The sequence below is a fragment of the Microcaecilia unicolor genome, chromosome 1, assembly GCF_901765095.1.
Source record: "Microcaecilia unicolor chromosome 1, aMicUni1.1, whole genome shotgun sequence".
NCBI classification, from domain to species: Eukaryota; Metazoa; Chordata; class Amphibia; order Gymnophiona; family Siphonopidae; genus Microcaecilia; species Microcaecilia unicolor.
Genome location: NC_044031.1, coordinates 206,854,054 through 206,877,906, shown reverse-complemented (window position 1 = coordinate 206,877,906; position 23,853 = coordinate 206,854,054). Strand labels below are relative to the sequence as shown.

General features: G+C 41.2%; 1 protein-coding gene across 1 annotated transcript in view; it reads right to left on the bottom strand.

The window, feature by feature from the left end:
• GLI3 (GLI family zinc finger 3) overlaps window positions 1-23,853 on the bottom strand; it is a 608,365-nt gene that overhangs the window by 34,228 nt on the left and 550,284 nt on the right. Inside the window, 2 exon segments of the mRNA XM_030203853.1 lie at window positions 2,193-2,357; window positions 12,350-12,499. Coding sequence (XP_030059713.1) covers window positions 2,193-2,357; window positions 12,350-12,499 — 315 coding nt within the window.

Here is a 23,853-nt window from a genome sequence, read left to right as displayed (position 1 = left end):
CTGAGGTATACCATCTTAATATGACCTGGATGATCAGTAAAACAGAGCGGCAGTTGGATAGTTGGCAATCGTTACCTTTGTCTTTAGCAGGGGAGGATTAGTCTTTTTAGGATGGTGGTTTTGCCTAGATGGCTGTACATGCTTCAGGCATTGCCACTACGCCTTTTACAGAAAGACTTATGGCAGTTTTATCGACTGGCTCAGGGCTTCTGTTGGGCTAAAAAGAAACCAAAATTGCATTACCAATATTTGATGGGGAATTGGGCACAGGGAGGGATGGGCTTGCCTAATTTGAGGCTCATATAATATTGCCTGCTTGTTTTGACATGTCCAGGATTGGCTTTTCTCCCAAAGCTGTTTTACTCCTTTGGAGTTTGAGATACCCAATTTTGCCCCTTATAACTTGCTTTCTCTATTGCATATTGATCGGTCTTTGATTCCTAGAGACTTGAGAAATAGTGTGCTTCTAGGCCCTTTAAGAGAGGCGTGGCATATACTTATGAGAGGCCTGGGAGGAGACCTGCAAATCACTGATCTGCTTTCTCTGCTGGGCAATCCCACCTTTCAGCCTGGTATGGAAAACAGAGTTTTTCCTTGGTGGAAGCGACTGGGTTTGGGAACCTTAGAACATGTTATAGATATGGAGGGAGATCTCCAGTCCCTGGCTCTTTTGAGAGGTCAGGAGAGTATTCAGTGGGGAGATACATTTGCTTATTGGCAGCTAAAACACTATGTCTGTTCCTGTTCTAAGGACTCCCTGAGTCTTCATATTGGGACCAATATGCCGGGGATTTTTTGATGCTATCTCATCTAATACAACTAATGTCTCATGGATTCATAAGGCCTTGTGGAAGTTTGAGTGTTCCAGGGACCTGGAATTGCTTTGGCATAATAGGGAGAGGGATCTTGGCGTACCCTTGGATTCGTGGGATATATTTAGTGCACAGCAAGACTCACCAGCAATGCAAACTACAGAGAATGCTCTTTTCAAGTCCTATTTCGAGCTTATTGCTCATAAGCTCAATTGTTTAGTGTGGGGGGGGGGGGGGGGGTTTGCCATCGCCCATTTGTGCAAAGTGTAAAGTGTTAGATAATACTTTTCACCATGCTTTTTGGGACTGCATTGAGGTAAGACACTTTTGGGGCAAAGTGGTTGCATACCTGGCCTCACTTTTGCAATGTAGGATTGGGGGGTACTCTGATACAGTTGATGTTGGGTTGCCATGGATCATTTAAGGGCCCTATGGCAGCAGGTACTTTGTTGTTTCGGAAACTGTGTCTGTTAGCTCGAAAATGTATCTTTCAGTCTTGGACCTCAGATCTCCCACCTACTTTTTGGCACTGGCGCAGTTTGGTGTATGCTCTAATAACATGGGAGGCAAAGGAGGTGACGGGATCTTATAAATGCAAAACCAGATTTTTGAAGCTTTGGAGCCCATACTTAGACTCGTTGCCCCCTAGGAGCAGATGTCTTACTTTAAATGGCCTATGTTAGGTCAATCTCCATAAAATTGCTTTGTCTTGTACTTTTGATAGCCTAGTTTCTTTGAATGGCTGACAAGGGGGAGGGGGGGGAGATAAGGGACTTAGGGATTCTCATTTGATGTTTTCCCTTTGCTTTCCTGGGGGTCTATAAGAACACAGACCCCTTAGGGAATGTAGGGAAAGGATGTACCTTCTAGGACTCTGTGTGGGATTGGGGGGGAGGTGAATGGCGGAATTAGTATTGGATGTACTTTTGTACTGGTATTAAAGGTGGGGAGTGGGATAGTAGGGAGGTGGAGGTAATAAAAGTTGTTGGGTTTGGATTTCCAATCATTATGTTGTCTGAATATATATTGCATCTTGCTGTATTTGGTTTTCTCAATAATAAAAAAGATTCCATACTAAAAAAAAAAAAGCTTTGAACAAATTCCTGGAGGAAAAAATTCCAGAAACTGTAATTAAGAGAGATTTGGGGAAAGGAAACTGGACTAGATGGACCTTTAGTCTGACCCAGTTTGGAACCACACTAAAATATCAACAGAAGATGTGAACTCCCTCTGTATAAGTCAGATCCCTGGCAGGCAAAATTGTGGTTTTCATTTAGAAGGATGTTCAGAGTGCTAAACGATCCTAATAACAGGTCTACGAAAGCTATTTTGGTGTCTTTCTGTTGAGAGGATTTCATCCTTTATTGCTTGCCCACTTACCTCATTGGAATGTGTTCTGTTTTGGTGCTTTGCTCTGTCAGATGCATTCGAAAAAGCTTTGTTGCAACCCTCATGTTCACAGACATATGGCTTTTCTCCGGTGTGAGATCTCAGATGGGTTTTCAAGTTTTCTAGTCTGGAGTAGGCTTTTGAGCAACCTTCAAACTGCAAGCAATATGTAATGTTGAATTATTTTGAATGTTTATATTTCTAAAAGTGTAAATAATAAAATGCTATATAAGGAACATTAGTGACAAAAGTACATATATAATATGATGGGGTAATATTCGAAGGCACTTATCCAGTCAGCAGGATAAAGTGCCAGTGAGCAAGGTATTTAGCAGGATTAACCAGACTATGCTGCTGAATATATCCTCTGACCTCTTTGGCACTATTTGAACAATGCTGAGGTGATCTATGGGAGAATCCTGGGTTGAGCAAATCCAAGAAGACAGGAGGCGCCTCCACGGAAAGTCAAAGCAAAACAGCAAAAGTAGAGGCTGACAAATGCGCAAACCAATAGGGAGATAATATAAAAAAAACAGTTTATTCAGAATATTCATATCAAGGACCCGACACGGTCCCTGTATGTATATATATATATATATACATATATATACATATATATATATATGTATATATATATATATATATATATATATATTTGTTTGTTTTGATATTTTTGATAATTTTATATATATTCATCGGATATAAGTTTTTAAAAAAAATTTTTAGTCTTCATATTTTTGTATTAAGAACATTTAATGTTTATTATTATATATTTTTAATGGTTTGTTCTTATTCATTTTTTAAAGTTTATTTTTTTTGTGTGCCAACATAATTTTTAATGGTATGCAACATTACTGCTGTTTATTTATTTTTTTGAGTGGACGATACTGGTTTCACTATAAGTGTAATGCCGTCATTTGTTGTCTGCTTGAGCTTTGGTAGATAATTTACATACTTAACGAGAAGCTCATACATATGAATGACTATCTAGTTTAAATAACTGCCATTTCCTGGCATTCTGTTACTTGTCACATGGTGTTTGCTGATCGGTTGGCTGTTCTTTTGTTCTCTCTGGTAAGTTTTTTGTTTGTTCAGGATTGTTTTGTGGTCTTCATTTCTCTTATCTTTTTTGGAGTATTTATTTCTTGCTTCATTGTTTTTATTGAATTAAGTTAGACTCAGAGTATGTTCTGTTTTTCAAGCATTTATTGGTCACACTTTTTTTTTTGTCTTTTGGTGCAATGAGTCTGTTTGTAGTTTTCCTCTGTATACCTATCCATTCGGTATGTTTGTGTATATACATTTTTTCTTTGTGGAAGGCACTTTATTTATACTATATAATTATTTCTTCAGTTATTTGATTTATAACTCTATATATTTTTTTGGTGTGCTGTATAGCTCTCTCGTTCTCTTCACATCTTGATGGTAATGTGAGCTAGTGTCACTAGCCAGCTTATAATCGAAAGTGATCCCGGCCATCTTCCGACACAAATCGGGGGATGGCCGGTGATTTCTTAAAAGCGGCGAAATCGGTATAATCGAAAGTGGCATTTTTGACAGCATCGCCGCTTTCCCGTCGCTTCGCCGGCGAAAGTTCAAGGGGGCGTGTCGGTAGATTAGCAAAGGCGGGACATGGGCAGGCATGGGCGTGGCTACCAGATGGCCGGCTTTCGCCGATAATGGAAAAAAAAAGCAGCGTTAAGCAGTATTTCGCTGGCTTTACTTGGTCCTTTTATTTTCACGACCAAGCCTCAAAAGGTGCCCCAACTGACCAGATGACCACTGGAGGGAATGGGGTATGACCTCCCCATACTCCCCCAGTGGTCACCAATCCCCTTCCAAACTAAAAAAAATAAAACTAAAAACCTTTTTTGCCAGCCTGTATGCCAGCCTCAAATGCCGTACCCACCTCCATGACAGCAGAATGTGTTGTATCCTCCGACAGCCTTTCCCTGGTTGCGATGTGGCTCTCGGGTGAGTGTGGCACCTTTTCTGTTAGGTGCCCTGCAGAGTCACATTAGCAATGCATTGTGGTGGGTGCAGGGTACTGGGCTCTACTCCCATGGTGCTTTTCCCCCCTGCTAACTGGGTCAGAGTGTGCCCTGTTTTGTTTCCTGTTGTAGTCCATGCGGTAGTGGCCATTTTTGTAAGCCAGTTTTAGTTCCCTTTCCTGTGTTACCCACGTTAGAGAACGTAGTTCTTACCTTGAATGGTGCTGAAAGAGGGCATTGTACACCATTGTGCCAGCTCTGACCTACTGCTAATCTTAGTACCAGGGGACTCTTTGCCAGTGGGGCACAACCTCTGATCTGCAGTTAACTGTGCGTAAAAGTGGTTATTTCAAGAAAGGACTTTTTCAGAGAGATTAGTCTTCTGGTGTGAACTGCTGTGCCAAAGTTATACAGCAGCAATAAGTCCTAGAGGCTGTATGCAGGTCCCTGGAGCAATTTTAGTAGGTGCAGTACATTTGTGGGTAGTGGGTTTGGGGGGCTCAGCTCCCAACGTAAGGGAGCTATGCACATGGGAACTTTTCTGAAGTCCACCGCAGTGACCCCTAGGGTGGCTGGTTGGTGTTCTGGCATGTCAGGGGGGCCAGTGCACTAAAAATGCTGGCTCCTCCCATGGCCAAATGCCTTGAATTTGGCCGGGGTTTGAGATGGCTGACATAACTTTCCATTATCGCCGGCCATCTCAAACCCGGCAAACTCCACCGCATTTGGCCGGGCTAAACCGTATTATCGAAAAAAAAAGATGGCCGGCCATCTTTTTCGATAATACAGTTCCGGCCAGCTGTAGCGCCGCCGCCAACATAGATCGCCGGCGATCTATTTGGCCGGCGACGTTCGATTATGCCCCTCCACGTGACATATACTCTTTATCCCTCCATTTTGGAATGTTTCATGTGAATGATACATATTCAGCAATTTTAGGTATTACAGTGCACAACACATTCCAATAGTTTACTTAGGCATTTGCCTGTTTAGACATAAATACATGTTTTACACCTATGTTTTGTATAAAGATGATGATGTATATACATATATATAGAATGGCCCATTTTAACTGACTTACATTTTTATGAAATAACAGGAATTTTATCCCTCTGTAGTTTTTAAAAAAATGTTTTTATTCTTTTACAGTGGATTAACTTGCATATATAAAGGAATTATTCAAGCCTATCAGCTTCTTCTTGGAGGTTTGACATTATTTCATTGAATTATATTTATAATTAATATGTAAATATAATGTAGTTTAAATGGTGTTGGATCATGATGTCTTGAAGTATTTTACTTGTTCAAGCTGTATGAATGTATTTTTTACTATTAGATCAGGATAAATATATATGTAGATATGTCAATGTTTCATCAGCCTGACCTATGCCTTTCATTTATCAGTCATTTATTTGACAGTTATCGCTTTTCATTGTTTGGTGTTTCTCTGTCCACAATATCTGCTCACATAATTATAATATATTAACATTTTTTTACATAATTTATCATTATATATTTACAAATGTGCAATACTGTTATGAATGTCCGTATATGTTTGGCTACATATTTTATTAAGGCGGATATATTTTATTTGAAATCTCTTAATATTATGTTTTTAATTTGTTCTGGTTTTTGTAGAAAGTTGATTGTGACCCCTGAGGTAGGCGCTTTGGCGCTGAAACATGGACCTTGTCGGGTCCTTGATAGGAATATTCTGAATAAACTGTTTTTTTTATATTATCTCCCTATTGGTTTGCGCGTTTGTCAGCCTCTACTTTTGCTGTTTTGCAGAATCCTGGGTTGAGCCACAGTTTATTTGGTTAGTAGCCACATTCAGGCCAGGAGCAAAACAATTAATCAGGTAAACGTAAGACAGCAAAAAGGATTTTCTAGCTTTGTTCAGATTTTTAGCTGGTTGATGGTTTGAATATGGCTGCTAACTGGATAACACTTCCGGGTTGGCACTAATTAGCCAGTTTCAGTTTAACTGCAGTGGTAGGTGTTTAAAAAAAACAAAAAAACACTGAATGCCATGTGTTGCTTATAAGCCCCAGAGAAACCTGTATTCTAGGAAGATAAGTATTAGCCAATTTCACTCTATAGTTTCTTTTCAGGCGCATTTTTGAAAGAGAAGGATGCCCATCTTTTGACACAAATTGGAAGATGGGCGTCCTTCTCACAGGGTCGCCCAAATCGGCATAATCGAAAGCCGATTTTGGGCATCCCCAACTGCTTTCCGTTGCGGGGACGACCAAAGTTCACGGGGGCGTGTCGGAGGCATAGCGAAGGCAGGACTTGAGCGTGCCTAACATATGGGCGTCCTCGACCCATAATGGAAAAAAAGGGCGTCTCTGATGACCACTTGGACGACTTTACCTGGTCCTGTTTTTCTTACGACCAAGGCACAAAAAGGTGCCTGACCTGACCAGATGACCACCGGAGAGAATCGGGGATCACCTCCCCTTACTCCCCCAGTGGTCACTAACCCCCTCCCACCCTCAAAAAATATCTTTCAAAATATTTTGTGCCAGCCTCAAATGTCATACTCAGGTCCATCACAGCAGTATGCAGGCCCTGGAGCAGTTTTAGTGGGTGCAGGCAGACGGACCCAGGCCCATCCCCCCCTTTTACATCTGTGGTGGTAATTGTGAGCCCTCCAAAACCCACCAGAAACCCACAATACCAACATCTAGGTGCCCCCCATCACACATAAGGGCTATGGTAGTGGTGTATAGTTGTGGGTAGTGGGTTTTGGGGGGATTTGGGGGGCTCAGCACACAAGGTAAGGGAGCTATGTACCTGGTAGCAATTTATGAAGTCCACTGCAGTGCCCCCTAGGGTGCCCGGTTAGTGTCCTGGCATGTCAGGGGGACCAGTGCACTACGAATGCTGGCTCCTCCCACGACCAAAGGGCTTGCATTTGGTCATTTCTGAGATGGGCATCCTTGGTTTCCATTATCGCCGAAAATCAGAAACGACCAAGTCTAGGGACAACCATCTCTAAGGACGACCTAAATTTCAAGTTTTGGGCATCCCTGACCATATTATCGAAACGAAAGATGGACATCCATCTTGTTTTGATAATACGGGTTTCCCCGCCCCTCCACTGGGATGTTTTGCGAGGACGTCCTCAGCAAAACTTGGGTGTCCCTTTCGATTATGCCCTCCACGGGGGTTATTTTAAAAGCATTTCCAGGTATAAATAGCACCATTTGCATGTCTAGGTCATATATAAGTGCAAACAGTGATTTTAGAAAGCTGCTATTTAAATGTGGAAAACCACACCATGCAGGGATTTCAAAGGATGTGATGGGGGTAAAGTTTGGGCAGAGCAAAAATCTACATGTATTCCCCAATTCACAAAGGAAATAGATATCTATGGACAAAAACATCCATGCTAAGTTTACAACAGCTTAGAGCCATGTAAAGATTTTTAAATAGTACTTGTTTTGACTAGGGCTTTATATGAGGGATTAAGGGAGTCATTCTCCTTAATCTCCTGTTCTTTATTTCTGCCTTCACAATGAAACAGAATTAAAATCGCATCCTCACTACTTAATTGCCAGCATTTACATGTGTAGATTTACAAAATGGTGAAAAAAAAAAAAAAAGCAGATCCCAAACTAGAATGCTCCAAAACAAGACATCTTTATGAAACAGTCAACCGACATGGTCCACATTTCACCTGCTCATGAGCTGCCTCAGGGGTACAGTACAAAAAAGGGTGTGCCAAGGGACTCACAATCCCAGATAAACTATGAAAAAATGGTCAGCAGCACAGTGCTGTCAATAGCATTCTCACAGGCTCCTCTTACCGCAACAGCATGAGCATGTCAGCAAGTATATGTTCACTCCTGCAGATGGATTGGCCACTGTCGGTGACAGGATGCTGGGCTAGATGGACCTTTGGTCTTTCCCAGTATGGCACTACTTATGTACTTATGTTTTAGAAAAAGGCTTTATTAAGAGCCTCTTTTACTAAAAGCCTGCATCCCACTCTGTAGAAATGGCCTTGTATTGAAAAACAGGATATAACAAAAGAGAGGGAACGAAGTACAAACTAAAATCCAAACAAAAAAAACAGCACCACGGGCCTTTAAAAATGGAACACAGTTCTTTAATGAATGAGCCTTGACAAAAAGACGGGTCTTTTTGTCAAAAGAACTGTGTTCCATTTTTAAAGGCCCGTGGTGCTGTTTTTTTTGCTTGTATTGAAAAACAACATTTTTGTGGTACTATAGCCATTTACCTAAAATTAAATTATTTTTGTGGTGAATACATGGGCTTTGTTACAAAAAAGCAAAAAAAGATACAACCAACCAACCCCCCCCCCCCCCCCCCCCCCCCCATAACTTTAATACACCTCCCTAAGCTGGTCAATTTGCATGAATTTTTGTGCATAATTTTGCTACATGAAAAATCAGTAATCGGCTGATATGAATGACTTTTCAACTCTAGCGTTTTGCATCATTTTTGCAAATTATTTTGGAAATGAAAAATTACACACACAGAAAAGTGAATAGCATGTGCAAAAGCTTGCAAACATGCTTACATGCCTTATTTACAATTTTTCCTCTTTATCACATTTGCAAATGCATATTTACTTTAGTTCACAGCCGTTGCCTTCATTTTCTCTCCTCTCATGCCATCCTCGATCTGCTTCAATCCGGCTTTCGCCCCCTACACTCGACAGAAACGGCACTATCTGAAGTATGCAATGACCTGTTCCTTGCCAAATCCAAAGATCACTACTCCATCCTCATCCTCCTCGACCTATCTGCCGCTTTTGACACTGTCAATCACGATTTACTTCTTACCACACTGTCCTCATTTGAGTTCCAGGGCTCTGTCCTCTCCTGGTTCTCCTCTTCTCTCCCACCGTACCTTCAGAGTACACTCTCATGGTTCTTCCTCCACCCCCAACCCGCTCTCTGTTGGAGTTCCTCAGGGATCTGTCCTTGGACCCCTTCTTTTTTCAATCTACATCTCTTCCCTGGGCTCCCTGATCTCATCTCATGTTTTCCAATATCATCTTTATGCTGACGACACCCAGCTTTACCTCTCCACACCGGACATCACTGCCGAAACCCAGGCCAAAGTATCGGCTTGCTTATCCGACATTGCTGCCTGGATGTCCAACCGCCACCTGAAACTGAACATGGCCGAGCTTGTCTTCCCACCCAAACCCACTTCCCCCTCCCTCCACTCTCTATCTCAGTTGATAACACCCTCATCGTCCTCGTCTCATCTGCCCGCAACCTCGGAGTCATCTTCGACTCCTCCCTCTCCTTCTCTGCGTATATCCGGCAGATAGCCAAGACCTGTCGCTTCTTCCTCTATAACATTAGCAAAATTCACCCTTTCCTCTCTGAGCACACCACCCGAACTCTCGTCCACTCTCTCATTACCTCTCGCCTTGACTACTGCAACCTACTCCTCACTGGCCTCCCACTTAGCCATCTATCCCCCTTCAGTCCATTCAAAACTCGGCTGCGTGTCTTATCTTCCGCTTGGACCGATATACTCATATCACCCCTCTCCTCAAGTCACTTCACTGGCTTCCAATCAGGTACCACATACAGTTCAAGCTTCTCCTACTAACCTACAAATGTACTCGATCTGCAGCCCCTCCTTACCTCTCTACCCTCATCTCCCCTTACGTTCCTACTCGTAACCTCCGCTCTCAAGACAAATCCCTCCTCTCAGTACCCTTCTCCACCACCGCCAACTCCAGGCTCCGCCCTTTCTGCCTCGCCTCACCCCATGCTTGGAATAAACTCCCTGAGCCCATACGCCAGGCCCCCTCCCTACCCATCTTCAAATCCTTGCTCAAAGCCCACCTCTTCAATGTCGCCTTCGGCACCTAACCACTACACCTCTATTCACGAAACCTTGACTGCCCCAACTTGACATTTCGTCCTTTAGATTGTAAGCTCCTTCGAGCAGGGACTGTCCTTCTTTGTTAAACTGTACAGCACTGCATAACCCTAGTAGCGCTCTAGAAATGTTAAGTAGTAGTAGTAGTACATCTGTTTCCTAAGAATATAAAAGTGTAAAAAAGACCACAAGCTTGTAAAAAGAATGGGGTAATTAACATTGAAGGATGACTGCAACATTACATTTGTTTCCCGATGTGCTATGATACTTACGAAAGCAGTATTCATTGCACACTTTTGAATATTCAAAAAACTCAGCTAGATTTACTAACCTGCACTACCATGTCAGTATGCACTAACCCCGTTAATTCCCTTTAAATAGAAATAGGTCCTATTGAATAAAATGGGATCTGCAGTAAATAACAAACATATGTTAGCATGCAGTGTCATACTAGTGTTGTTTAGTAAATCTAGCCCTTAGAGAGCACAACATGTACAACTAAACTATTTTTTTTTTACAGTCCTTAACTCACTTTACTGCCTCCCTTAGACCTGTCACTCTTGCAATGATGTCACTAAACTTTAGGTAGGCTAGATTTGATTGGTCTACAGGGAATTATATCATTCTGGTAACACTCTCCTCCAACTCCTGCATATTCGGAGGCTTATGGCATCTCGCTACACTGCTTACTGCCACCTTTGACATCAAGCACTCCAGGTAACAGGAAACCTCTGAAGTGCAACTTATAAACTGGAAACAGAACCAACCAACCAACCAGCTCCATTCCAGTTTATAAGTTGCACTACAGAGGTTTGCTTTTTTTTTTTTTTTAATCACAACAGGTGCCATTTTGGGTGGCTGGTGCCAATTTGCAACAGTTGCCTTCGTGGTATCATTTGAAAGAGTTGCTGGTCAAACCATCAAAGCTGATGCATCTACTTGAAGCTTGTCTACCTTTGCAGCTACAGGATAATCTGATTCTCACATCAACATTGTTAGCATTGCAGACTTTTGATGCAAATTTGCCAAGGACAGTGGACTCAAGGTCTTCTCCTTTGGGTGGAGTCCTCATCTCCAAGTTGATAGGAAGCAGCTTTATTGGGCTAGTTGGGCTCAGAGTAATACCAGGACAATAGATTATCTTATGTGTGGACAGTGTTTAAATTCATTCTTGGAGATCAGAGGCACATGTAGGCTGCCTTTCTCAGTTTTATAAATGGTTCCAGCTCACACATGCTCTTAAGGATTGGAAAAGGAATTTGGTAACACTGTCCACTGTATCAGGGGTGTTGGCTTTGTGTGGTGCAACTGAGTTGACACAGATATGCGCCCACGTTATATAAATTGATTCATCATACGCATCAGAGAACTAGAGTTTCTTCCTTGTGGCAGATATGGGAGATGGAAGTCAGTGTGCAAGTGTCATATGTCAAGTGGAATAAATTATGGACCCGCAACATTCATTGTGTGTCATCGGCTTCTATAACTCAATCTATGTTTTTTCTTGCACACAGGGCCTTGTGGATTCCTGCCCAACTTCATCTTATGCTTCTAATCAATGTTGGTCCTGTGCATCATCTATTGGAACACTTGAACATATGCTTTTTTTTTTATTTCCAATAGTCATGTCTTTTTGGCAATAGGTCTGGCAGAGGATGGATGCAGTTTTCCAGTTCTATGTTCCGTTATCTTATGCTATTTGTTGCCCCAGATGACTTACTTTCTGTGCAAATTGGTAGGCTGTACCATCTTATGATTGCTGTTGCTTTTCAGGAAATTTTGAGGGGGTGGAAGAATGCATCTCTGTTGAATATTAATTTTTGGTGTAATTCTATTTGTTTAATATATAAATATGAATCAATAGCTGCAAAGTGTGCAGGGTGCTATGAAAAGTTTTGTAGTATTTGGGCTCCTCATCATTATTTGGGGTCTATAGATTAATTTAGAGCTATGATTGTATATCTTTGTGAGGAGGGTTTGGGGGGTGGTCTCACCATCTAGCATTGTTCTTGGGAGGATAATATGATTGTTGGTTGTAAACGGATTAAAATAATAAGTTGTGAACTTAATTCAAGAACAGTTAATAATACCCTATAAAACTGTTGGGTTTTATTAGGAAACAACTTCAGTGCTAAATATTGTTCTGTACCTGAAAACATTTAAATTAACACACACCCCAGAAAGTAACAGGAATACAAAATAAAAAAAAAAAACAATCACTAGGTTCAATCAAATGTCTTAGAAGTAATAAAATGTAGATTTACTAGTTCCTTTACTTACAGTGCATTTGTGTGGCTTCTCCCCTGTGTGTCTTCTCATATGCACCACCAGCATATACTGGGCTTTGAATGGTTTCTGCTCTCTGGAGCAATCCATCCACCGGCACACAAACTCCTTCTTCTCACCATGTATATGGTCATTGTTTATGTGCTAAATAAATAAGTAAAAATATAAACAAAGTGTCACGTATATTTATTATTAGGCACAACTGTAATGACTTCACTTTCTAAACACCACACTGCCTTGGGTGAATTGCTTCATAAATGTGGTTAATAAATCCCAATCCATTAAATCAATCAATACATAAAAAGAGCCTTATTAAATAAAAATGTTCACTACACCAGACTTAAAATAAAATTATATGCTGAAACAGAGAAGTACTTGGAACAGAATGCTGGGCTACAAAGTTTTATGAACTTTCTGTCAAGTTATTGATTTCATATCCAGGAAACCAATGCTCCTCTCTGCTGCCTTTTGTCTTTTTCTTCTTTCCAGGTATTCTCTCTGCATATTTTGCATGGTTTCAATACTTCCTAACAGACAATATCTACTGATTTCTTCATTTTTTTGCTGGAAAAATGTCCAGCAGTTTAATTATTAGGCAAGGAAATTAAAAGGAATATCACTTAAATATTGCCAAAATATTACACTTTATAGCCTGTATGGACAGATGAATGTTGCACCTGATATTCTCTAAGGTTTTGATGTCCAGCCTTTGAAATGCTTCTAGCAAAATGTTAGTTGGTGAAACAGGCCAATAATATGCATTTTCTGTAACTGAAAAAAAGCAGCCTAAAAGTCTTGTATGTCTCACAGAAGTTGAATAAAACTCCTTTACTTAGTTTAAGACCAACCTTTGCTTCCAGCATGATCAGTTTTATTAAGATATTCTACTAATGTCAGCAAAATACCAAACAAGCTTCAGACAAAAGGTAAGCCCTGGCCTAAGGGTAAGAAAACAAATTCTTACATACACCTCAATCATAACATGGCCTCATTTAAATACTCTCTTAAACACCTGCACATTGGAAGAAACAGGAGAATGTAAATAACCACAGACAACCTCTTAGCTACTACCAGATGACCTACAGGAAGGAACACAAACACACACACATAAAATTAGCTGCCTGTTAAAGAGTAGTTGTTATTATAAATCAGATAGACAGGGATACTTCTTTATTATACAGGGAAAATAGCACTCTAACCCTCGCCATGTTTAAATGTCCTGAAAACTCACAGCAGCAACACACAGGGCAAACCTCTACAGAAAGATTAAGGGCCAGATACACTAAACTTAACGAGCCATTAACGAGCAAGTAGTAAACTGTGGCATGCACTGAAGGTTTCTACAAGCCATTTTCCGATCACGGTAGCAGCTAACGAAAACGGAATGCAGATGATCCAAAGGCTATTGCAAGGCTATTATAATGAGATGCACTACCGTTTTCCGATACCTTTACCGTGGAAAACCTAACGGGAGGTCTACACCTCTCGTTGGGGCAAAGGAAAGAATCGGAAGAAAAAAAGTGTCATCAGGGACGTCCTTTTTGGACGTCCTTCATCTGTTAAAAAAAAAACCCCACTCCAAAGACGTTCTTTTTGGATGTCCTTTACAGCTCAGGAGGGGGACAGCAGCAGCAGAGCCCTAACACAGCACTCATCTCCTGTACACACACACACACAGAAGAGGAAGGGGGCGCTTCATCACAGTCATAAAACAGGGGTGGGGGGGGTTGTGGTCACTCTGCACAACTGCTGGATCAGTGTTGGAGGGTTTTCTACTATGGACCTCCGGGTGTGCTCGTCAGGGATGTTCTTGTTAGGCACTTTAGAAGGATGTCCCTGACAAGCAGGATGGGCTTTTTTTCAAGGGTGCTCGATTATGCTCCTCCTCCAGGTCTCTCTCAGCCAATCACAGCACGTTTAACTGACACCAGTGACAGCTAAACACACTGTGATTGGCTGAGAGAGACCTGGAGGAGGGAGCTGTGCCTTCTTGTTGGATCCCGGACTAGAGCGATCTCTCCCGTTACAGCAGCCGCTGACAGGCTGAAGTTCTGGGCAGCCGACTGGATCACACACGGAGGGAGGGAGGGAGCGCGCCAGGACACCGGGGGCAGGAGGAAGGGAGGGATCAAGCGAGAGAAAGAGACCGTCACAGACGAGGAGGGAGCGGGGCAAGGAGTAGTCACAGAGATGCACATGCAGGAAATCTTAGACGGTGCTGGGGGGGCAGCTAAGCCCTTGTGCAGCGGGATTGGACATGCTGCTAACCTTTTTTTGGAGTGAAGGACGTCCATAAATGACGTCCTTGGCATGCGCAAAGCAGCCAGCATAATGCTCTGCGCATGCTCGACCGGCCGACCGGCCGACTGTTTACCGATGGAATAGAGAATGCAAGTGAGCTACAATGAGCAGCTCATTTGCATTCCTTTTCTTTGATGCATGCCTGTTCCTTACCGATTTGCTAAGGGAATCGGTAAGGGAAGGTCTTTAATGATTTTTTTTAGTGCATCTCCCCTTCAGGCTCTCTTTTACTAAAGTGCATTAATCTGTTAACATTAGCACTTGCATTCATGCTAACAGTTAAAGCACCAGCTTCACACTGAGAAATACAGTTAAATGCCACCTGAGCAGGTGATGATACTTTAAGTGGATCTATGTTATTTGCGATGCAGTTAATAAATGATAAGTGTACTCTCTCTGCATTAATTGTTTGAGCAATGTTGGGAATGTCCTCAACAGTTGACAGAGAAGCTTTGAACTTACTGCGTGTTAATTTTGGCCATTAACTACAAACTTATTATACAGGTTAATAAAAAAGGGAAGGGGGTGGCTAAGGAGATTGGGAAATTGAGGTTTACTGCCCAGGATCATGCTTTAGAGCAGGAGTTCTCAACCCAGTCTTCCGAAAACACCACGCCTGTCTGGTTTTCAAGATATCTACATTGAATATACATGGCAAACTTGCATGCACTGTCTCCATTTATGCAGATCTATCTCAAGCATATTCATTGTGGGTATTCTGAAAACCCAACTGGTTGGGTGTATCCTGAGGGTTGTGTTGAGAAACTCTGTTTTAGAGGAAGACCATCTGGAACAGAGAAAAAGTATAGGAAAACATATGACAATATGCCAGAGCTCCCAAAACACACACATACACAGTAGCTTTTGAAGTCACAAGTGACACTCCACACATCTCATATGTGTTGAGAAACTCTGTTTTAGAGGAAGACCATCTGGAACAGAGAAAAAGTATAGGAAAACATATGACAATATGCCAGAGCTCCCAAAACACACACATACACAGTAGCTTTTGAAGTCACAAGTGACACTCCACACATCTCATATGTGGCTGCTAGTTCTCAGGTGAAGGATTGTATAGCTATCGGTTTCTACAGATCCATACAAGTGAAATGCCGTGCCATGATTTGAATAATGAGCTGAATAACTCTGAATCACTGTTAATAGCTACTACTTGCTTTCCAAGAGCTCAATGTCTAGTTTCCATAAATTGTGCAGTTGCAAAGGGCATGTTGTAAAGAACACAACAGCAGCGACCTGATGAAAGATTTGAAGGTAGGTCTCCTAAACGTTAAGATCCTTAAGAAATAAATACTTTTGAATTATTGACCTGATCCAGCTAGATAAATCGGATGTTTTGCCTCACAGAAATATGACCCAGGAAAGATGAGTTTAAATATTTAAACCACTTGGGTCCACACCAGGGTTCACCATAAGATCGTCTCTAATCCACTCAAAACTTCTGAACCATAACACATTAGCAAGTACACCACTTACCTGCATCAAAACACCATTGATCTTTCAGGCTAAGCACTCTGAATCTATTTTTTTTGTCTTACATCATGCTCCCTTGCCTACACACTACTCACTAGAGGAACTATGGAACTCTCTGTTGCTATTCCAGAGGTTCACACTTGAGGTTCTCACCTTGCGCTATAGTCTACTCCCCTTAGTTCTGTTCTCTGAACTGGGTATGAAGACAGCTGGGTCACCCTTGTCCAATCCATTATCCTGACAAAGGTAGATGCAATATCCAACACACAAACAGAACAGAGTTGGATATCAATCACAAGAAACAACTTCACTTAATGTAAAAGGTGCCCAATGTGGCCACATTTCAGCTAATGCCTGCAGAGACAAACATTAATATCCAAATTTCAAATGGTCACAAGAAAGAAATGCACTTCTCACAGTCACTTATGAAATGTGTATCATCCCTTTAAAAACAGAAACTCATGTAGTTATGTCAGTCTCTCTCCAGCACTGAGCTGTCTTAAGCCAGTGCTGGAGAGAGTGTGATACAAATGCATGAGTATGGTTCTTGTAATTGATATGCAGCTCTATGTTGTCTGCAATCCAGTATTCTTATTAGACCATTTTCTTAAAACCTTTGACCTTGATAGGATCCCAGAAAGCCTTCACAAGAATGGTGTCCAAACACACTCTAGAAAACTCTATTCAATACCCAAATAAATCCTAGCTAGAGAAAGCAACATTTTTCCCAGCCAACTTTTTTTTCCCCTCTTCTCTGAGGAACAAACCACTTTATGGAATAATACTCTAAGAGAGGACTTAGAGTACACAATTCACATCCAACATAATCACCCATTGTGCCACTCGGGAAACACAAAAGGTTAAACTGCTAAGCAGAAATGCAAGGCGTAAGAGCAGAACACTGCCTAATGTTCTGAACTGTAAAGAGAATATTGCTACTTAGAGGTCAATAATTCTCAAAGCAAAAAGGGAATCACTCTCCCACACTATCCCTTCTTATAGAAACAAAACACATCAGCTATTTAAGCTGGTGACCAGGCTAACACACACTGAAACTAATGAGACAGTTCCTAGTTCAATCATAGTAAATCAACTTGTTTCTTTCTTGGTGAGCAAGATTAAGGAGTTACAGACAGAACTGACAGAAACAATGCCTTCTGGCAGCCCTAAAGATGCCTGCACTGCTGACATGCTAGAAGAAAGTTGATAGGCAGATCATAAACTTAATAAAATTAAAATTGAGTCATTCAATTTATACTCTCATCAATAATACTAATACCCAAAGTACTCTGATTTTAACCCAGTGCCCCCCTCTAATTATAGAGAAAATATTGAATACTGTTAGCTGCTCTGTATCACCAGCAGACTCTCTGCCCACACATCCGGTCGAAAAATCCCTCTTGTTTTTGTTCCAATTTCTTTATTGATTTAAGGGAATTACTGTATATAACAACAATTCAGAAAAAGACCAACCAGTAAACCACGTATAAAATTCATGTACCGCATGAATATTACATTAAAATCACATATAGGAGCAACCTGTCCCACAAAACTATCATTTCCACAGGTTCCTTAATTTGGATTGCTGCTGCATTTTATCAGTCACCACCCTCCATACTGCTGCATGAGACAAAAGGCCCTGTTTACTAAGGTGACTAGTGTGCGCTAACACTAGAGACACCCACATATTCCTTCACTATGGCAGTTGAGGACATCCAAAATGTAGACATTTGTGAGAAGGATGACCATGCCTGCTATACCTCAGGCACCCCCTTTATTTATTTGGATTTTGGATCACAACTAGCAACAGTGGGATTTGAATTGGCCACCTCTGGATTGCAAGACCAGTGCTCTAACCACTAGGCCACTCCTCCACTTCACTCCATTCCCTTGAAATTTGGCCGTCCCTGGGGGGGGGGGGGGCAGTTGAGGACGTCCAAAATGTTTGAAAGAAGGACGTCCACGCCCTCGTTATGCCTCCGTTGACACACACATACCACCTCCCCCAGGGACCTGCATACTGCCCCCCCCCCAGAAATGGCCAAATTTCAAGAGCATGGAGTGGAGTAGAGGAGTGGCCTAGTGGTTAGAGCACTGGTTTTGTAATCCAGAGGTGGCCGGTTCAAATCTCACTGCTACTACTTGTGATCCAAATAAATAAAGGAGGTGTTGGAGCTATAGCAGGCATGGACATCCTTCTCACAGAAACATCCAGGCATGGATGTCCTCCTCACAAAAATCCACATTTTGGACGTCTTCAACTGCCGTCACAGGGACGGAGGCATATCAAAGGACGTCCTCAACTGCCATTGCAGGGATGGAGGCATAGAAATATCCAGTGTACCTGAATGTAACTCACCTTGAGCTACTACTGAAAAAGGTGTGAGCAAAATCTTAAATAAATAAATAGCAAAGGACATCCTCAACTGCCGTTGCAGGGAAGGAGGTCCTTCACCCATACTCTAAAAAAATAAAGACAAAAGTTTTTAAAGTTGTTTTTTTTCAGGGTGGGAGGTTGTTAGTGACCACTGGGGGAGTCAGGGGAGGTCATCCCCGATTCCCTTCGGTGGTCATCTGGTCATTTAGGGCACATTTTTGTGGCTTGGTCGTTAAAAAAAAAGGACCAAGTAATGTCGGCCGAGTGTTCGTCAGGGACACCCTTCTTTTTTCCATTATCACTTCAGGACGCCCCCGTCCTGCCTCCGACACGCCCCCGGGAACTTTGGTCATCCCCGTGACGGGAAGCAGTTGGGGACGCCCAAAATCGGCTTTCGATTATGCCGATTTGGGCGACCCTGAGAGGATGCCCATCTCCCGATTTGTGTCGAAAGATGGGCGCCCTTCTCTTTCAAAAATAAGACTGATAGTGTCTTTTAGCATATCCTTGAGCTGCAATATCTCATTCATAACAGCCAACACATCTACTTTAGTCTCCGACATTGATGAGGCCTCCTCCAGCAATATTGGGTCTGGCTTAGATCTTTTAACTCCTTGCATCAATGCCTCAGAAAAGTCTAATTTAGTTGGCTTTAGCAGCGGGCATTGCCCAATACACATTGTGCAACCTTAGTATAGGAGGAGGATTATTTTTGGGCACAAAACAAGAATTTTAATAAGGGTTCTACTGGAACTCTGGTCTTAATAGCATCCCTCTACAAGCCCCTTATTTTAGTGCTTTTCATTCATGATATGGTTAATCTAAGTCTACAATTACTGGTAGCCCCAAAGATCTAGGTAGAGGCATTGGCTTACTCACAGTTTAAGAAACCAAACCTTGACCCTGAGATTGCAGATGAAGTAGTTGCAGATGATTGCAGATTAAGTAGTTGCCAGCCAACTCATGGAAATCATTATTAAGACCAAAGTTCTTCACCTAAAGCAATCAGTGCTCATAGAAGGACTTAGTATCAAGACAGCCTTATGTGAATAACTGGAGAAATCTTTCACTGATGCAGGTAAAGATGATCTTTTAATTTTAATAGAAAGGACTGTAACGCTTTACCTAATATACCATAACCTCCTGATAGATTAGCTTGACTACTGGAATCACAGGTGTGGTTCCAGACCTATACCTCAATTTGCAACTTTTCTTTTCTGGTACTGAGGTATTGTATCAACATTAACCAATTTAACTTATAGTGTAATCAAGGTATCTATCCTAACCTCTATCTTATTCAATCTATATTGTTTAACTGGCTTCAATAATTCAGGATTAGTGTTTATATGTATGCTGATGACATATAGCTGGCTTTCCAAGATTTAGGAATATCAGTCTGTTTGAAAATGACATTTGAAATGTCAACAACAATGTACCCTATGTAGTTTCATATCATCTCTAAAACAAAACACCAACTTTTCAATAGTGTGCACTATTGAGGGATAGTATTCTCTCATGAAAAATAGTGCATGCTATTGAGAAATTGTGCTCATAATTGGAAAATTGTTAGCAGTACTATTGACACAAACCAAAAACATTTAAAAAAAACAAACATCAAACCCCATAAATGACACAGCACCTATACCACTGCCCAGAGACTACTGCCTCCTGCCATTTATCAAAAAGCTTAAGCTTAATCAGCCAAAGTTGGAAGCCATTTTGTTCTCTTGTAAGAAATCATCTGCTCTGTCTGCACTACCAACAATATCAAGAACTAAGACTGTAATGAAAGAATTGGTCACTACTCGGTGTTATTCTTTAAAATCAATTTACCATGAATCTCCAGATCTCATCTCCAATCAAAAAGGCCTTCTGTTTCATGAAAATAATTTTAATGAAAAAGATCCCTCCTTGACCCTGCCTGTATTTTGATTCATGTGTTTTACTAAACAGACTGGATTATTATAATGCCTTGTTTGTCTGTCTGACAAAAAAACAAACACTAGGTGTTAAAATCATATAAACACAGTAGTGAAGCTTCTGTACAGCACACAAAGATTTTAAATTGTATTCTCTCCATCTGTATCCTGGGAATGCCTCTGCTTATATCTTGTGCACACATTTAATTGCATATATTTATTTATATTACAGTACTTACATCCTGCCAAATTGCAATGGGGTCTGGGCACTTGTACAAGAAAAAATTTCCACACAAACTTCTGCTTCATTTGTTTAAATGTATTTAAAATTACCCTCTATGGGAGAGACATCTAGACTCTCCCTCTCCTTTACATCCAAGGCTGCCAGCATTCCCACTCTCTCTCTCCTCCTAATTCTCCAGGCCTGCTAGCCACCACAGTTTGAAACTTTTGTTGCATATATGATGACATCATTAGGCTACTGTCGGCAGGGTGAAGAGAGTAGAAAGTTGCCCCATGCTGAAAGGAAGATTAGTTTTGATTAACCAAAAAAAAAAAAAAACATTTCCTTCAAGGGGTGTTTTAGTAGTGTTCTTTTTAGTATAACTGAAAATATAAAGTTTCACTTGATTCTAGACATCAAAGTAACATAGTAAATAACAGTAGAGAAAGACCTGAACAATCTATCCAACAGTCATATTCATTATCAATTCATGATTAAATCAACAATGAATGTGATATTATATACTTGATCATGGTCTTTCTTTGGTGTTTTTGGGACATAGACCATAGAAGTCTGACTGGCTCTGTCCTTAGATTTTAACTACTGGAGCTGCTGTTAAAGCCCACTCCAGCCTACACACCTATAACACGGCTTAGTAAACAGGGCCCTAAGTTTGTACTTGAGGTAATGGAGGGTTAAGTGACTTGATCCCGATCACAAGCAGCAGCAGTGGGATTTGAACTGGGCACCTCTAGATGACAAGATCAGTGCTCTAACCACTAGGCCACTCCTTCACTAGCTGAAGGAAAAACAAAGATTTTTTTCCTCTTGGGAATGCAATATACAATTTGGAACACATTTAGTGATCTTATGCAAAAAAATACTCAGGAGCCATCCCATGAAAAAATTTAAGTTCAAAAACTACTAATTTAGACAAGCAACACTTTTCAATGGGTAATTAGTGCAAAGTAGTAAGAACTAGTGACATGTGATCACGATGCCATGAGTTAATCAGAAGCCAGGCTGCAGCATTCTGAACCCATTGCAAATGTTTCAAACTCTTAGATGGCAAACCCTAAAACAAAGCATGACAGCAGTCAATCCTTGATCCTTCACAGTTAAAACCATCCCATCCCATAATACATGGAGACTGATACAATTATTTCTATGCATCCAAAGAATTTCAGCTTTTGAGGGATTTAATGAACTCTATTAAAAATCATCCACCTCTTAATTTTTGAGAAGCAATTATGTAACTTCTCAAGCTATCATGGGCTTATCCCAAGGAAGCATAGAAATGTATATCATTAGTGAAGGTATGAATGTGAATCCCAAATTCTATTGCAATTTTCACAACAGGTCTCACATAGGGGTGCTTTTACTAAGGTGTGTTGAAAAATGGCCTGCGTTAGTGTAGACGCGGGTTTTGGGTGCTCCCGGATCCATTTTTCAGCGCACCTGCAAAAAATGCCTTATTTAAAATTTTTGCCAAAAATAGATGTGTGGCAAAATAAAAATTGGTGCACGTCTATTTTGGGTCTGAGACCTTACCACCAGCCATTGACCTAGTGGTAAAGGCTCACATGGTAACTGGTCGGTAATGACCTACGTGTGTCAAATGCCATTTGGCGTGCATCCGATAAGCATATCCAAAAATAAAAATTATTTTTCAGATGTGCATATTGGACATGCACCAAAAAGGAAATTACCATAAGAACCATGTGGTAGCTGGGTGGTAACTCCATTTTGGCACATGTTGGGCATGCAAAGACGCTTACAAGGCTTAGTAAAAGGGCCCCATAGAGATTAAAAAGCAAAGGTGATAGAGGAGCACCTTGAGGAATTCCAGACAACAAAGGCCTTGGTGTAGAAAGATCAGATCTCACCAAAACAGATTTGTATCTATCTTCTAGAAAAGAGCTGTGTCCTTTACTCTGACCTGAGATAAGCTATCCAACAACTGGATTACTTCCCTCGATAGAAAAACAGTTGCAGGAAACACTTTTAAGCCAATTTAGGAATCACCAGCACAGAAATGTAACACAGTTGAAGAAGGACTACCAGCACAGAATCAAAACTAGCTATTTTAGATTAGTTTATAAGAAAGAGAGGCTTAGAAAGGAGTTAATAGAAAGAGAGAGGCTTAGAAAGTACAGCCAGCGAATGAAAGAACAGCGTTTTTTTTTCCTTAATGTTTGTTTCAGGTGAGATATAGAGAAAGAAAAGTTCATTTTTTTTCAGAACACAGGCAGCACAGCCCCCAATCAAACCAAAACAGCTTGTGATGATCCAATTGTGTTTCTTTTTGGTAGGTCTATAAGGCCAGACATATAATCCGGGGCTTCACCATAGATAATCTTATGGACCTGGGTGCAGATTTTGAAGGTAATGCGTTCTTTGATTGGGAGCCAGTGCAGCTTTTCTCGTAGCGGTTTAGAGCTGTTGAATCGCAATTTTCCAAATATGAGCCTGGCTGCTGTATTTTGAGCAGTCTGTAGTTTCTTTATGAGTTGTTCTTTGCATCCCGCAAAAAGTCCATTGCAATAGTCAGCATGGCTTAGCACCATTGATTGAACCAGGTTGCGAAAGGTTGCAGAATGGCTTTACACGTTTAAGTTTCCACATTGAGTGGAACATTTTCTTGATTGTGGAGTTAACTTGGGCCTCGAGTGTAAGGCTTTGGTCGATAGTGACACCCAGGATTTTCAGGTTATCTGAGATGGGGAGGGCGCAATCTGGGGTGACTAAATTTGTGGGTATATTCGTGTTGTATTGGGATGTGAGGATAAAGCAGTGTACTTTTTCTGTATTGAATTTTAGCTGGAATGCGTTTGCCCATGAGTTCATGATATGGAGACCGAGGTTGATTTCGTAGGTGATTTCTGTTAGATCGTGTTTGAAAGGGATGTAAATTGTGACGTCGTCTGCATAGACGAATGGGTTAAGGTCCTGAGTGGATAAGGACTTGGCTAATGGGGTCATCATTAGGATGTAAAAAGAATTGAAGCGGTGCAAAGAAAAGCTACAAAAATGGTATGGGATTTGCGTTACAAGACGTATGAGGAGAGACTTGCTGACCTGAACATTTATACCCTGGAGGAAAGGAGAAACAGGGGTGATATGATACAGACGTTCAGATATTTGAAAGGTATTAATCCGCAAATGAACCTTTTCCAGAGATGGGAAG